Below are 16821 nucleotides of genomic sequence, written 5' to 3' on the forward strand. Positions count from 1 at the left end.
TATCTGGAGGTTTTGTGCTGTGTGATGGAATAATGGGTGGTGTGCCAGGGGAATTAGTGGGGATGGGGTTGGGGACAGTTTGCCTATTTCTGCTTTCCATGCTTTAAGCATGGTCTGTGTGTAGCTGTTAAGTATTGTGGGAATTTTCCTAAGTTTGTTTGGAATTGGGTATGCTGTGGTGCAGGTATTTTCAGTTGTGTCTCTCTCCAGGTGTACCCACTGTTTTGTTTCATCTTCTAGTATATATGGGATTATGTAGCATACTTGGCTGGCAATGTATGTTGGGGATTCCCCATCCTCCCTCTGTGGAGGGGAGGTGCAGGTATTTGGGGCTTTTTCTTGGTTTTTTGTTTGGAATAGGTAGGTTAGTTTTGGGAGGGTGATCATTTTGATCATGGTTATTTTGTCTGAGGGGACGCGGGTGGCGCTGTGGGTTAAACCACAGAGCCTAGGAGTTGCCAATCGGAAGGTCGGAGGTTCAAATCCCCACGACGGGGTGAGCTCCCATTGCTCGGTCCCTGCTCCTGCCAACCTAGCAGTTTGAAAGCACGTCAAAGTGCAAGTAGATAAATAGGTACCACTCCAGCGGGAAGTTAAACGGCGTTTCCATGCGCTGCTCTGGTTCGCCAGAAGTGGCTTAGTCATGCTGGCCACATGACCCGGAAGCTGTACGCTGGCTCCCTCGGCCAGTAAAGCGAGATGAGCGCCGCAACCCCAGAGTCGGTCATGACTGGACCTAATGGTCAGGGGTTCCTTTGCCCTTTACCTATTTTGTCTGAGAGAGTGAAGCTGATCTTGTTCCATCTTTTTAGGTCTTTGTTAATTTGCCGCCAACAAGGGGTTGTAGTTGTGGAGGTATACTTTATTGAGGTTTCAGGTTCTTTGTACCCTATGGTATCTGAACTTGCTGTGGCAAAGTTTTATCTTGGTGATGTTAGCGAGGTCTTTTTGTGTGTGGGAAGCACATAGCTTCCGACTATGCAAAATTTACCTGGAGGCCCAACACCATTGCAAATGTTTTGAGTTCTCTGATTAAGGAGGTTGCTGTATTTATGGGGTCTGGTGCTGTCATCTGCAAAGAGTCCTAATTTGTAGGTTTTTCCTTTTATTTCCACTCCCTTGATGTCTGTGGCTGCTCGGATTCAGACCGCTAAAGGTTCCAGAGCCAGGATGAATAAGAAGAGAGACCGTGGGAATCCTTGTTTTGTGCCTTTTTAGATTGCTATGGTATTAGAGTCCCTATTGTTAGTCCTCCATATTGCTGAGGCTTGGGAGTATATTTGATTGAGGATTTGCAGGAAGTTGGGGCCAAATTTCACGTTAGTACTGCTAATAGGTATTTCCACTCTTAGCAATCCAAAGCATTGAGGATGTTTAGGGACATAATTGTCAGTGGGCGTTTAGTTGCCGTGCTGTGTTCAATCACGTTCAGTAGTTTCCTGATGGGGTCTGTTATGTTGCAACCAGGGACAAAGCCAGTCTGGTCTGGGGCTATTAGCTTGTGTAGGAAAATTTTTAGGCGGTTGGCCAAGTTTGATGTGAAAATCTTGTTGTCTTGGTTTATTAATGAGATTGGGCGGTGTGATTCTACTTTGAGGCTGTCTTTCAGTGTTTTTGGGATGGAGACTATTTTGGAGTAGGATTTGGGGAAGGGCCCACCCTTTTATGATATCATTGAGTAGGCAGGTCATGTAGGGCATCAGGGGTTCTTTGAATTTCCTATAGAATTCTGCTGTAAAGCCATCTGGGCCTGGAGTTTTGTGTGGCTTGAGGTTATTGAGGACCATATCTATTTCCTCTTGGGTGAAAGGACTGTCTATGAATTCCTGTTCCTCATAAGTTAAGGTAGGCATGGTCAGTCCTGGTGTTTATATATGAAGTGATGTGTTTTCCTTTGATGAGGTTTCCCAATTTATGCAATACAGACATAATTACGTGTAATGTAATTGCTTTTAATCTAGCTATCTTGCTTATCTACAGTATAGGGTGATTCCCTGCCAACCCGTCTGGATTGCCCTGTGTCTCTCACCTTGTATTGTCTATCGAACCAATGGAGTTGCGCTGTCCTAGAGTGTGGTGGGTGGGGGAGTAGGGGGTTAGAATTAGATTTGAGTTAAAGAGTGTGTGTGGGGGGGGGTAGATTGCAGAAAATATCCTGTATGTAGTCATATAGGTTTTTATTTAGGGTTTCTTGGGCCGTCTGGCATTTATCTGTTTGGTCCTCGGTCTCAGCTGGTGTGGAGGGCCTTGTTTTCACAGGACTGTATTCCCAGGTATGTATCCCAAGACACCTGATGCGCTACTTCTGGAAGATGGAGGGGCAATACCCGGCCATGGCCTGGTCGATCATGGAGCTGCTCTTCCCATCGCCCAGTATGGAGTTGAAGTTCCTTGCCACCCCGAATGCAGTGGCCCTCCAAGGTAGGTGGCATTGTGGGTCTTATTCCAGGAGGGTGGAGCTTCTGCTGAGAAGTCCTAAGGCCTTCCAGCTGGGGTTAGGCACATGAGGCTAGGTATCTTCGGAGGGTCAGAAAGTACACACACACCCATCTTCTTCCTGAGTTTCTTAAGTTAGGTGAAACTGTTAATATGAGAGCTTAGCAAAATGAGTAATTCCTTTTTAACTAGGCCTTTGTCTTTTAACCAACTGTGGACTTCTAAAGCGGGCGGGATGTGGGTTTCCTTTCAATTCCCCCCAAACATTTATTATATACTGATTTGGAAGAAAAATATTCAATCTAGGTCAAAATCGGTAGAACATCATAAATGTAGAAGCAATGGCCCAGGGGCCATACTACATAGTATTACCTGAAAGTCAACTAGTGCAGGAACTCACATTGTGCGCCCTCAGAATTAAGGGGGGGTTTGACCTGTTTATGGTTCAGTAATGTGAACAGTTCTAGTGTGTGTCCATGTCTTACTAAACACATAACAATGTGCTGTACAAAATAATTGAAACAATGAATTTCGTACAATAGTTTATTGTACAAAACTCACACAGAGATGTACAAAACTCACAGACATGTACATTATTAGCAGATATGAATCAGCGCCTGAATGAGTTTCTCCATAGTCATACAGTCTACAGCACAGAGGTGACTTTTGCATATAGCCAACAAATTCTCTTTTTTTTTTTTAAATAATATTTATTAAAATTTTTCAAAAATACAAAAAATATCACTTTACGGGACTCCCCCCTTCCCCCACCCCTACCATATTCCCCTTTCATATTGTTGGCCAAACAAGTTCCCCATTCAAATTGAAACTTAGTTTGTTTTACCCTTAATAATAATAAAAAAAAAAAAAGAAAAAAACCCAGTGTTCTTTCCCCAAGACCCACCCCATGTCATTCTACAATTTCCATTTTTTAATAAAAGAAGCACCCCAGATAATAGAAACAGAAAAGGTAGAAAATAAAAAAAATATAATGAATAATAGACCAATTCAGCAAAAAATAACAAAGTTGGCAAGCCTTTGGAGTTTTAGTTCTCCCCCCCCTGTCTCCGGTTTAAATTCCCCCTGACCATCAACCCCTAGCGTCTGCCTGGAATTCTTAAGGCCATAAATCACAACTTTTCCCCAACTCCTTGCTGGCTATTTCTTTTTAAAATTAAAAATAAATTTTTTTGAAAATCAAAATTATTATTATTATCATTATTTTTCAAAACTTTAACTTCAGTCTTTAATAAAACTGTAATAGAACTCCCTCCATTGTTCTTTCCAGGTTGTAGTCTAATTTCCCTTTGTTCCGCTGCTAAAACGTTGTAATTCGAAAGTTTGGTAAGTCTGCAGGGATGGTTGTTATTCAGGGGCAAAACCTTACGTTCAGTCCCTTCCTTTCTTCAATAGAAAAATCTATTGTCTCCTTTAAAAAAACAAAAAAGAAAACACCCTGAAGACGAGATGTTATTTCCGTTTTGCAGCTTTCCCAGAAGATAACCAGTCCTGTAAAGTTCCATTGGTGTTTTTCCACTTTCCCAATCCTTGTAATGTCCCGAAACTCCTCAAGGGGGATTGTTGTGACTTTGTTTCCTCTAATCCAAAAGTCAATTTGTTATCCATATTCGCCATTTTGTATCCAAATTTTAACAAGTTGTATCAAATTGTATCAAATTTAACCAGCCAAGTTCTCATAATAAAATCCACTCCGCTTTTCGACTTTGACAGCTATTTTGACAGCTGTCAAAATCTCCGACTCCTTTCACCAGGCTCTCTCTTCAGTCGCCCCGGTTCCCAGGGGGGGGGGTTGCGTTTCCCTTCTCCAGTTCCTCCTCCAGCACAGTTCTTGTAGTTCCCCATCGTGGAATTTTGGATTTTTATCAGCAATGCAAGCCTTTTTGGGTCTTGGTTTCCCCGTCCTTGTTTTGGAAAGTTTACAATAGGGAGGGGACTGACTTCCTTTTTGGATCCCCCCCGCTCGTATCCAATTCGAAAAAAAAAAAAAATTTTTTTTTCCTCCTTTTGAGCCCGGTTTCCAAATTTACTCACGGGTTGTTGTTGAAAAGTCCGAATTTTCAATGGAAGAAGTCAGCGCTCTCCGCCGGATGGCATGTGGCTTCGCTCAGCAGGGGAAGCAGAAAACTCAAGGCACCACGCTTCTCCCCGGCACCCGATCCGTAGCCTTTAAAAAGGCTCCTTCACGAGTCGGGAGGGCGCTAACGGTGCAAGCCGAGTCTCCATGTCCACGGCCTCCGTGGCCGTGGTTTCTAAGGGTCCCCGCATCGCCGGTGCGGTAGAACCCAGCCCCTGCCGAGCAGACTCCCTCCGGAGCTCGGAGGGAGTCCGCCATTCGGCGATGGCGCCAACCCGGAAGTCCCCATATAGCCAACAAATTCTCAATGGGATGTACATCCGGGGAATTCCCTGGCCAATCAAGTACCTGTATTTGCTGCTCTGTTATGAATTTCTTCCCCACTTTTGATGTGTGACAGGGGGCTAGGTCCTGCTCCAGTATCCCAGTACTGTCAGGATACTACTTTTCCAGCTCTGGAGTAACTCTTTCATAGTACCATTGGTGGGACATATTTTCAGGATGGAGCCCTACCATGACCAACATTTAAAATTGGCTTGGCACCCTGTGATTATACTTCTATTTGGTATTTTGATGTTGCTTATATTAATATGTATTTTATACCATTATATTTAAGTTAAACTTTTGTATGGAAAAGTGGGGAAATTTTTTTTTACTCAAAAAGGGAAGGAGGAACAGATTAGCTAAGCATGGAAGAGGTAACCGTGTTAGACCAAGGGTGGAGTTTATGGGCAATCTATCCGGAAGACATTTGTATTTCGAGGAGTTAGTGGTCTGACATGGTTACCCTTCCTGCCTTCTCTTTCTTCTCCCTCTCTATATCCTGAGCCGTGAATCAGGAGATCTTTAATGCTGGATGTTTTTAGATATGCTGTAAGCCCCCCAGAATCCCTTCGGAAAGCCAGCCAAATGGGTGGGGTATAAAGATGATGATGATGGTGGTGATGATAATTTATTTATACATATAGCTGATGTCCATACAGAAACTATGCAAAAACTTGCAAAGTTTATATTTTAAAAAGATGAATACTACAATCACAGTTGCAAACCCTTTCTTTTTGCATGGTGCCTAGTCACTGATCTAAGTGACAGCGGACGGCCATATAGGAGCTACTGCTGGATCACACTGGGTTGATGGCATTCACTGTGCCATAAACTAAATATTTTTTTTAAAAAACGATGCCCCCCGATATGGGGTGGAATTTAGTTCACAAGAATGGTCAATTTCAACCCGGTGCTTTTCATAACCAAGGGGAATAGTGAATAGAGAAATGAGAGCCGGTTTCAGCCTTGCCAGCCCATTGAACAAGGCAGCTACATAGGTGAAGAGCCACATCCACACCTCAAACCTCAGGGATTTCACTAAAAACACATTAAAAAGGAGCCCCAAGAAATGGCAATAGCTGTTGGAAAAGTTACAAGTCACTGCACATTGTCTTTGTCATTGTCTTTTCTTAGCCATCTGTTATCAGGCCATCAGCTGCAGGGTCATACACTGAAAATATTTTTCTATGTTCCTATATTGGAACAAAAAAGAGAGAGGCACTAGCGGGGTTTTTAAACAAACGAAACAGCTAATATTATTGTCCCTTGGTAAAACCAAGTTAGCCCATGATTTCTTAGACCAAAAAAGCACTAGAAACCAACATTTGTAAGGGCAGTACAGAATTGACCAAGTGTGAAGGCTGGAGCACTTAGAAGTGACGCACACAAAATGTAAGCCACAAAGAGCAACGTGAAGGTGTTTCCATGCGATGGCTACCATTGTGCCGCAAGGTATAATGTGCATATTGGTGGGCATTCCAAACCATTCTTCTCCATGGCACGGCCAAGTTAAAAAAACCACCACCACCAAGCCAGCAGCACCCCCAGTATGGCAGTAATGTGTGCCAGCTCTCACGATTCCATTTCTCAGAAGCAGCCATATGATGAATACAGTGCAAAGTCTCTGAGGTTCATGAGGCTTGTGCTGATCTGCTGCCTAGGCTTTAAGTTGCACCTCACTGGGCGGCAGCCTATGTAGTTTTCTGCCGCATTGCCCCTCCTAGGCAGCATGGAAACCATGTGATTCAGCTTGGACCGGATGGCAGAGTAGTGGAATTCCCTCTCCTTGTTCAGCTTGCGGAAATCATCTGCCCTGTGGTTGGCAGTATAGTCTATGGACCTCAGGGATGTCAGGAGCCCGTAGAGCTTGCCCAGGAGCACTGGGAATACAGTGAAGAAAGCGACTGAGCGCTAGATGAAGTTGAAGTGGCCTTCCTAGAAATGGGAGATACTTCTTTAGATAGCAGCCTCTGACTGTAAAACTTCGTTAAGGACACATGACTTGTGGGGTTGAGGTTTGCACTTCACCCTGGGGTTGTAGCTTGGACATTTGCTGAGGGGTGAAGAGGTGAGGAATTTGAGTCTGGTCCTTCCACAGGTTGGGAAGAAGGAGGTGGGAGGCTGTCCCCAATCTGAGAACAGGACAGCGCTTCCTTCTCTTACCTCCTCGTTCACCGCACCCTTATAACATGCAGTGAATCTTCCCTCCACAGCCTTTCGCAGTCATTTTGATATTTCTACGGGATATTTCTACAAGTCCTCAGCAGAGATTTAGCTCTGCTGAGATCAGGAGATTCTGCAAATAGCAGGGGCATGAAGAATTTAATGGTTTTGTGCCAAAGGCTGTATTTAGATGTGGTGATTATTGCTTTGGTGTTCCTGATTATTCTCTTAGGGCTTCTGTCCCCCCCCCCCAAAGTTTCTTTCACACTACATTACCTGTTCTGCCATGGAACAGTTTCATCGCCATCTTTTACAAAGGAAATGGGGCTGCTGCAGTTGGAAATCTGCCTTACTTGGTCATATGGCACAAATGGTTGGAGCCCCATGGTACTAAAGTTTAAGATACGCCTGCAAGGAGCACTCTGAATTTTCTGCCATTTGGGGGCATTCAAACTGCAGAATGTTTTAGCTTTCTCTCTCTATGTGTTCTGAGGTGTGCATCCTCAGAAAAGGTTGAGCAAAAGTGAGACAAAAGTTCTTTGATGGCAGGGTGTAAATTGTGGAGTAGATTATACATTTTAGTTAGATATTTTCCTTTGGGCTGGAGAGTTCTCTTTAGTTTTGATATTTCTCCAGCAAAGCCTATTTTCCTTGTCTTTCATTCAGTTGGAAGTATTGGAGCCAGTCTGTCAAATATATATGGATTTCAAAGTTCTTAATTTATTAATTTCCGCCCCTAATAACATTTTATATGTTGCCCAATTTCCCTTCATGTTTTTCTTTCTTTTTTAAAATAATATTTATTAACAGTTTAAAGAGTATAAAAGAAAGAAAAATAATTCAACAATACAATACAATACAAAAACAAAAAACACTACATAACCCTGACACTGAAACAATAAATTAACAAAATACAACAAACACAATTTAAAACACATCCATAATTTCAATATCTTATCTTTCATTCACTTGTTTCCACGACCTCCTCACACCTCCCTTTTAGTATTCCACTTCAATTAACTGTTTCAGCAAATCCTTTCCATCTTCCTCAGTTTTCTGTCCTGTATTTTATCTTAACTTATTTTAACCTTATTTTTTCCCCTTTAATACATCAAAAATCTATTTATACATAATTCCTTATAACCTTTCTGCTAAAGCCATATAACTTCATTCCAACATTTTTCTAGCATTCATTAATTTTACAGTATTTCTGTAAATAATCTTTGAATTTTCTTCCACCGACTCTTCTCTGGTCTCGGATTCTGCCAGTCATTTCCCTTCATGTTTTTCTTCCTAACGCCAAATGCTTCGATGGGTGAAATGCACCAAGGGGTTGTAGGTTCCAGGAGATATTTATATTTTATCCATGGTTTATATAAGGTCTGAGTTGTGTGGCTGCATCTTCTGGTAAGGTGTTGGCAAGGGATTGAATCTGGGTGCAGAAACACAGAAAGGACACTTTTGTTGAGGGGTTTTGGAAGCGTTCATGTTTCTGTACAGACATCAGCTACATGAACGCTTCCAAAACCCCTTAACACAGAGAAAGCTAAGACATTCTGCAGCTTGATTGCCCCCCAATGGCAGAACATTCAGAGTGCTCCTTGCAGGCGTATCTTAAACTTTAGCACCATGGGGCTCCAACCATTTGTGCCATATGACCAAGCAAGGCATCTTTCCAACTGCAGCAGCCCCATTTCCTTTGTAAAAGATGGAAAAAACACAGTTCCATGGAACAACAGGTAATGTAGTGTGAAAGAAACATTGGGGGGGGGGGGACAGAAGCCCTAACTGAATAATCAGGAACTCCAAAGCAATAATCACCACATCTAAATACAGTCTATGGCACAAAACCATTCAATTCTACATGCCCCTGCTATTTGCAGAATCTACTAATCCCAGCAGAGCTAAATCTCTGCTGAGGACTTGTTGCCTCAGTTGGTCGGAATCACTGACTGCAGGTACAAGGCAGGGCACACTGAGCAGACCTCCTGGCCACCCAGGGCTTCAGCCCCCTCAGTATTTCTAGACAGGGTGCTCCATTCCCCCAATATTGAGTGATGCACAAGAGCCAAATACTGGACTTGAAGAATTCCAAGCACATTTATCTTCATTTTTCATTTTGGCCAAAATTATGCCAATAACTCTAAACTAAATTTGGCATCAATTCTGTCTTCATTTGGGGAGGTCTTGGTGGTCTTAACACGCAAATCCAACATTGCAACAGCTTGAGACAAATGTGGAGAGATCTTTTGTTTGCTCAGAACAAAGGGCAACACAAAAAACCAACAACTTTGCATATATGCAGTTTGTATGTATATTTTGGATTATAGTTTTTTAGCATCATTTTGAAAGGGGACGTTCAAGAACATGAAAACTGAGGTGTCTTAGGCTGTTTTGCCTCATGGTTTTTGTTGCTGAACTCTAATAGAGAGAACACATGTATACACCCTTTGGACTGCGCCTGATGAAGCACTGCCGTTCACTTCTCTCCTCTTGAAGCATAAACTGCTGATGTCTGTTGAGAAACTGCAGCAGAAATTGCAGTGTATATATATATGTGTGTGTGTATATATATTTATATATTTATATATTTGGGTTTTTTAAAGAAACACCAGCTTAAGATTTATTATGTAAAAAGCTTGTATGAAAAGTTTTGTAAAAAAAACAACAACACACCAAAGGAAGTACGATTCATGGATGAAGAAATCAACCTTCCTCCCAAAAAGATACATGTGTTCTCTCTATTAGGGTTCAGCAACAAAAGCCATGAGGCAAAACAGCCCTAAGACACCTCAGTTTTCATGTTCTTGAAAGTGCCCTTTCAAAATGATGTTAAAAAACTATAATCCAAAATATACATACAAGCTGCATATATGCAAAGTTGTTTGTTTTTTGTGTTGCCCTTTTTTCTGAGCAAACGACAGATCTGTCCACATTTGTCACAAGCTGTTGCAATGTTGGATTTGAGTAAGAAATCTCCTGACCAGTAAATTAGCATGAAGAATACATCTGATCCTTTCCCCAGTCAATATATTTTACAACCTAAAACATAGATCATAGTTTAAAGGGATTATCCGAGCTGCACAGGAGTCCATTTCTCTTCTTTAGGGATAGGACGCTGATCAAGAATCTGGCAACCATGAGTGATCTTAGGGGGTCATCATCATTTAATAGATATCTCAGTTTGGCTTCATTCGTATCATCGGCAATTCCCTTTAGATATTGAGCAAGAAACTTGCTCCTGGCCGATGAGTGAAAAGCACAGTCAAGAATTATGTGATGCAACGATTCCGGTGCCCCACAATTACAATCACATAAGAGCGATATCTGTCCATTGGAGAATCTATTTCTCAGCACGTTCGATGGGAAGGTGTTGAATCTTGCCTTTACAAAGGCATATCTATGAGCCGAAGAAGTCAAGGAATTCAAATAGTTTGGGAGCCTTAAGAGGGGTAATAAACCAAGATTTAGAGGTGAGCAGGTACCATTGCCCAAGACCATTTTCTGCTGCAAGTCCATCTCCTCTAGTTTACAGGTTACTGTTCTTTTAGCTGGGACTATATCCTGCTCTAGTAATTTGGATGGGGAGATTCCCATTGCCGTAATTTTCAGTTGTAATTTTTTTACCCATGGGCTCTGGAAATCATCTCTCCACATACACTGTATCAAGTGCAAGTTTGGGAGACTGTGCCATAGAGATAACCAGTGACAAAGTATGTGCTTCCACAGAGCATTTTCCAGGGATACACTATTAAGTTCTATGCGTAGCGCTGAATTACTTACACAGTTGGGCAGTTTCAATATCCCTCTTAAAAACTGATTTTGAATAACCTCTAAGTGAGATAAGTTGACAAAAGTCCCCCAAATTGAGATGGCATAAGCAATTGTCGGGATCACCTTGGCCTTGAAGACTTTCAGCGCCGATGGGATATGAAGGGCCCCATCGGTGAAGAAAAATCGCAAGATCGCCAAGGAGATAGCTTTAGCTCTGTTTGTAACATAGGCTACATGGGCCTTCCATCTAAGGTTATGTTGTAACCAAACTCCCAAGTATTGGAATCTATAGACTTGTTCGATGACTCTCCCGTCAATTCTCCAATTGTGGAGTTTCCGGCTCTTTGAGAAAACTAGGACTTTAGATTTTTCATAATTAATTGTAAGGGAATTTGTGTTACAATATGATCCAAAAATTTTTCAGGCCCTCATAAGACCTACTCTAGAAAAAGAAAGGATGACTGTGTCATCCGCATATAGTAACAAAGGGCAGCGATAAAGTGCTAGGCGTGGTGCGTGAATCTTTTCTTGAGCCTCTATTAGGGGAGTCCTCATGTCGCTTATGAACAAATTAAACAGGAATGGAGCCAATATACAACCCTGTCGGAGACCTCTGTTAATGGGAATTGAGTTGGTGAGATCACCCTCCGGGGTAAGTCTCACTCTAGCCGCTGAGTTCTCATGGAGTTTGATTATTAGCCAGAGAAGCCTTCTGTCGATGCCCCAGCGGGTGAGTTTTTCCCAGAGGATGCTCCTGGAGATACTATCGAATGCTGCCTTTAGGTCAATGAATGCCACACAGAGTTTGCCACCCTTTGGGGTGGAATATTTCCAGGCAAGATGCTGTAAAATTAGAATATGATTAATTGTTGACTGTTTTGGGCGGAATCCAGCTTGTTCGGGCCCAATTAATTTTTTCTCTTCGGCCCATTGAATAAGTCTGTTCAACAGGAAGCGGGCATACAGTTTCCCCACTATTGAGAGCAGACTGATATTTCTGTAATTCCCCGGGTCATCTGGTGAGCCCTTTTTGTGGATTGGAACGATAACAGCGTCCTTCCATACTTCCGGGATCATTCCAGAGTTGTTAATGGCATCGAAGATGGTTGCCAGGACTTTGGCCCACCAGTCCGCGTGGTATTTTATAGCTTCTGCCGGGATTAGGTCTGGTCCAGGCACTTTCCCTGTTTTGAGTTTAACGATCAAGTCATGGATGTCTTCCGGATCGGTGGGGGGCCAGAGGGGAAGCTGGTCTTGAGATTCATCTCTTGTGTTAGCAATACAGTCGGTTGTGGCAAAGTAGTTTTTTAAGTAAGATTCCCAAACCGGGGCAGGAATAATAGTTAAAGGGTATCTTTTAGTTCTTTTATTTACCAGGAGCCAAAATTGTCTGGAATTCCGTGATGATGAGGCTTCTATGATTGCCCGCCATTGATTCACTTGCCATTCCTGTCTGGCTCCCTTTTGAATTTGCTTGTAGGCCGATTTTGCTTGGAAATATTCTTTTGGCAGGACCGTTGCCCCGGAGGCTTTATACTCTTTGTAGATGTTACCAAGAAGTTGTCTAGCCTGTTTACAAGCACTATTGAACCACAATGCACCTATCTTCCTTTGTGTTCGATTTATTTTATGCATCGGGACAGAGAAAAAAGACGTTAAATATTCCGACAGATTCGAGAATAGTCTTAGAGTTTGGTCATAGTCATAATGATCCTCAATTAAGCCTGAGTATGCTTGTTTTAGTCCTTGTTGGAAATATGCTGAATATTTTTGGGCCTGTAGTTTGGACCATTTTATACTTTTAATTTGCAGTGCTGAGTTCGTAATCAAATGTGATGGGTGTCTGTCTCCATCTGGGGTCCAGTCTATAGTCATTGTGGCGACCAACGGTAGGTGATCACTCAGTTGAATATTTTCAACTTTAAAGTGGGAAAATTTGGGGAATATGTCATGAGATACTAACATATAATCCAGGACACTGTTTGCAGAGGAGCTGATGTGTGTAAACTCACCCGGTACGTCAGGCGGGCAGTTCCCGTTTAGAATCACTAAGTTTAGACGTAGTACCAATTGGTAAAGAAGGGTTCCTGCTTCATTTACCCTTTTGTCTTTGGAAAGTCTTTGATTATGGAGGGAGAGGTCATCAATGAATTCTGGGGTTATCCACCATTTGGCTTTGATTAAGGACTCCCAGTATGTTGCAATGCGAGCATTGAAGTCCCCTGCAATAACATTGGGTATATTGTATCTAAAGGGATGTTAAGCAGCGTAGAAGGACGATGTTCCCTAAACAGCACTTTATAGTGCTCTTCCCATGAGTTTGCAGGGATTATTGTGCCCTCGTTAGGAGTTTTGGTTTGACTGGAGATAATTTTCCAGAAGTTGGTATTGTCTTTTTCTATTGACGCTTTTATGAGGGCCTGCCAGATGAGAGAGTCTGCGGTTCTTTTTTTGGTTTTTAGTAACTCTTTGTAGTTCTTTTTTTTAAGTTGTAACTCTAATTTAGTGATAGGGTTAGGATTTTGCTGGAACACCTTAAAGCATTCCCTGAGTATAAGTTTTGCCTGGATGCATTCGCGGTCAAACCATTTTTTGTTGGTAGAGGACTCATTGTGGTTAGGTCTCCTGAGTCTTGACAATAACGGTTGGAGTTTTCGGATTAAAGTGTTATAATGGTCAATTGGGGAGGTCTCTTCAGTGTCGTTGGAGGTCAGATCAACCCAGAGGAGTTGACCTTCCATTGATTGTGTCCAAATGCTAAAATTGTTATTAACATAAGGGAACCATTTAATTCTGGATCTGCCTATTTGTTGTAGAACATTAGGATCAGGTGTCTGTGGGGCAAGCCCACATCTAGAGGGTTCCCAAAATTCAGTCCTTTTAAGATTTAGGGGTAGATGGTCACTTTCGGTTCTTATATCTACAGTAAATTCAATATAGTCATCAAAGAGTTCTTGGGAGACAAGGATGTAGTCAATAACAGAATGCCTTAAGCCTGACCAATAAGTAAATTGGCCAGGGCAGTCTCCCGAGGAGAGGCCGTTTAAAATAACAAGTTACAGATAGGTAGCCGTGTTGGTCTGCCATAGTCAAAACAAAAAAAAATTTTTTCCTTCCAGTAGCACCTTAAAGACCAACTAAGTTAGTTCTTGGTATGAGCTTTCGTGTGCATGCACACTTCTTCAGATACACACTTCTTCTGAAGATGCACACTTCTTCAGATGTGTATCTGAAGAAGTGTGCATGCACACGAAAGCTCATACCAAGAACTAACTTAGTTGGTCTTTAAGGTGCTACTGGAAGGAAAATTTTTTTTTTTTTTTTTTTAAATAACAAGGTTTAATCTAAGTGCCATTAGAAAAAGACATGTACCAGCAAAATTGGTAACTGGGTCAAGTGAATGACGCCTGAATAGGGGCCAATGTTCATCATTAGCATTTAGGGGACCCATTCCACTTTCGTTGATTAGCTGTTCGTCTGAGTGGCCTAGCCTTGCATTAAAGTCCCCACCAATAATTAAGGAGGCAGAGGGAAACTTACTTGAGACAAGGAGGATGCAGTCTTCCAGTTCGTTCCAGATGTTTTTAAGATCAGTTTGTTTCATAAGTGGGTGAATATAAACATTGATGCATATGATCTTAAAGTGGGTAGAGAATATTTTAACAGCCAAAATCCATTTTTTATCGATTTTCAATTGGATAGGGGAGGTTCCTAGATCTGTCGATACGAAGGTGCTCAGACCTCCCGCCGGTCTTCCGCCTTTTGGGCCGATTGAGGCACAGGAATGGAAAGCAAAATAATTGTGTAGTTCAAAAGGATTTTGCATCCAGGTTTCTTGGAGCAGGATGATCTTGAACTGTGATACGTAGGTTAGAACGTCTTTGTCCATTGTTTTCGATTGACATCCAGCAACGTTACAGGATAATAGTAGAGGTGAGAGTCATTTTATCTCTTCAATAGCATCTAGGGCTTTCCCGGGGTTGTGGAAGATGCATCCATTGGATGGTGAAGTCTCCGGTAATGTGATTAGGGGCGCCACAGAGATTTCGGCGTGGATTTCAGTTGGGCAGAGTAGGGGTGTGTGTTCTGACGTGACCTGAGGAGAAGAGGAAAGTTTTATCATATGGAGGAGGAAAGTGGGAGTAAAAGAGGGTGGGGGGAGGCAGAAAACCACAGGTGTCCAGCACATTCAAGTTGACGGTGTTGCTGCCGCAGAGGCAAATGTGGCTGATGAAGCACTGCCGTTCACTTCTCTCCTCTTGAAGCATAAACTCTGCTGATGTATGCTGAGAAACTGCAGCAGAAATTGCAATGTACATATAAGTGTGTGTGTGTGTGTGTGTGTGTGTGTGTGTGTGTGTGTGTGTATGTGTATATATATATATGGTTTTTTTAAAGAAACAGCAGCTTAAGATTTATTATGCAAAAAGTTTTTATGAAAAGTTTTTTTAAAAAAACCACACACCAAAGTAAGTACAATTCATGGATGAAGAAATCAACTTTCCTGCCAAAAAAGATACATGTGTTCTCTCTATTAGAGTTCAGCAACAAAAGCCATGAGGCAAAACAGCCCTAAGACACCTCAGTTTTCATGTTCTTGAAAGTGCCCTTTCAAAATGATGTTAAAAAACTATAATCCAAAATATACATACAAGCTGCATATATGGAAAGTTGTGGATTTTTTTGTTGCCCTTTTTTCTGAGCAAACGACAGATCAGTCCACATTTGTCACAAGCTGCTGCATTGTTGGAAGTGTGCGATTTCAGTAAGAAATCTCCTGACCAGTAAATTAGCATGAAGAATCTGAGTGTTCGGAGCTTTTTAAAAAAATTAAAAATAATCCGCCCAGTCTCACACACAAACCCCACAAAATATCTTCTTGTGCAAAGTTTCTTCTTGTTTAATACAGCAATATGCTGCCCTGGCCTGCAAATTTTGTTTTCAGGCCGTTGGAAGAGAATAACAGATTGAGGGCAGAAAGTTGGTTCTGGAAGACCAGTCAAGGCATCAGCAACTGGCTGGCCAGACCCATGTTCTACAGTTTATCTGGAAGTGAATGATGGTGGTCTCTTCATTACTGGATGCATGGGGTTAAAACATCTGATCCTTTTCCCAGTCAAGGTCTTTTTTCTCTCTCTCCTTCTATCTTCTGTACAACTGGAGAGGACCTATGGAATCTATGACGTGTTGCAAGATTTCCACAGCTGACTTTGGTGCCTTGCGTGTTAAGACCCCCAAGACCTCCCCAGGTAGACACAATTGATGCCAAATTTAGTTTAAGGTTATTGGCATAATTTTGGCCAGAATGAAAAATGAAGATAAATGTGCTTGGGATTCTTCAAGTCCAGAATCTGGCTCTTGTGGATCACTTGCTGGCTGCTTCCAGTGGATGCAAATGGTTTCCTTTTCTTTTTTTAATTTTTATTTCAAAACAAAAAAATATTACAAACATCAAATTCAAAATCCATATTCGTTTTCTAACACAAGCTTATTACAGAGATTACCTAACTTAAAATATATCTAATTGCTCTAGGCTTCCCTTTGCTCTATATAAATACAGCGCAATTAACAAATTATATTATAAATGATATTATAGGTTCCCATATACCCCCCACCCCCCTTCACCCATGTGTGATCTCAATATTTTACTTCTTCCACCTTGTTGTGTTGTTATAATTTAATAATTATTCAATTGCTTCTATTATTTTCTTGCTTACCTTCAAATTTTACACATTCTCTATTAATATTTCAATTCCGGGACGATATTTTTTCATGTTTTCCTTCACTCCATCCCACTTTCTAGTTATTCTCTGATTTGAGTGGCCTCTAATAATTGCTGTCAATTTTGCCGTTTCTACAAACTCGCCGAGTTTGTTTTGCCATTCTAATAGTGATGGGATATTCTGGCAGCTGCTGTTGTGTAAAGGAATAGATTTTTCTTGTCTTTGGGAATGTCATTAGATATTAGGCTGAAAGATTTCATTAGTGATCCACAGCAGGGTTGGGCAGGATAATAGCCCAAATACCTA

At 41.7% G+C, this 16821-nt stretch overlaps 1 protein-coding gene across 7 annotated transcripts in view; it reads left to right on the forward strand.

The window, feature by feature from the left end:
* Nucleotides 1-16821, forward strand: part of LOC310754289 (putative G-protein coupled receptor 34) — a 439102-nt gene that overhangs the window by 178160 nt on the left and 244121 nt on the right. For 5 of the 7 annotated variants that reach the window (XM_083596092.1, XM_083596094.1, XM_083596099.1 and 2 more), the window contains one exon: nt 2274-2421. Coding sequence is in view for 3 of the 7 variants with exons in the window: in XM_083596099.1 (XP_083452225.1) it covers nt 2274-2421 (148 nt within the window). In the remaining 4 variants the exon portion in view is untranslated. Of the gene's footprint in view, nt 1-1742; nt 1855-2273; nt 2422-16821 lie in introns of those variants that run through there. The other 2 variants (XM_083596095.1, XM_083596096.1) reach the window with 2 other exon arrangements.

The sequence above is a fragment of the Podarcis filfolensis genome (assembly GCF_964270895.1).
Source record: "Podarcis filfolensis genome assembly, chromosome: Z".
Classification (NCBI taxonomy): Eukaryota; Metazoa; Chordata; class Lepidosauria; order Squamata; family Lacertidae; genus Podarcis; species Podarcis filfolensis.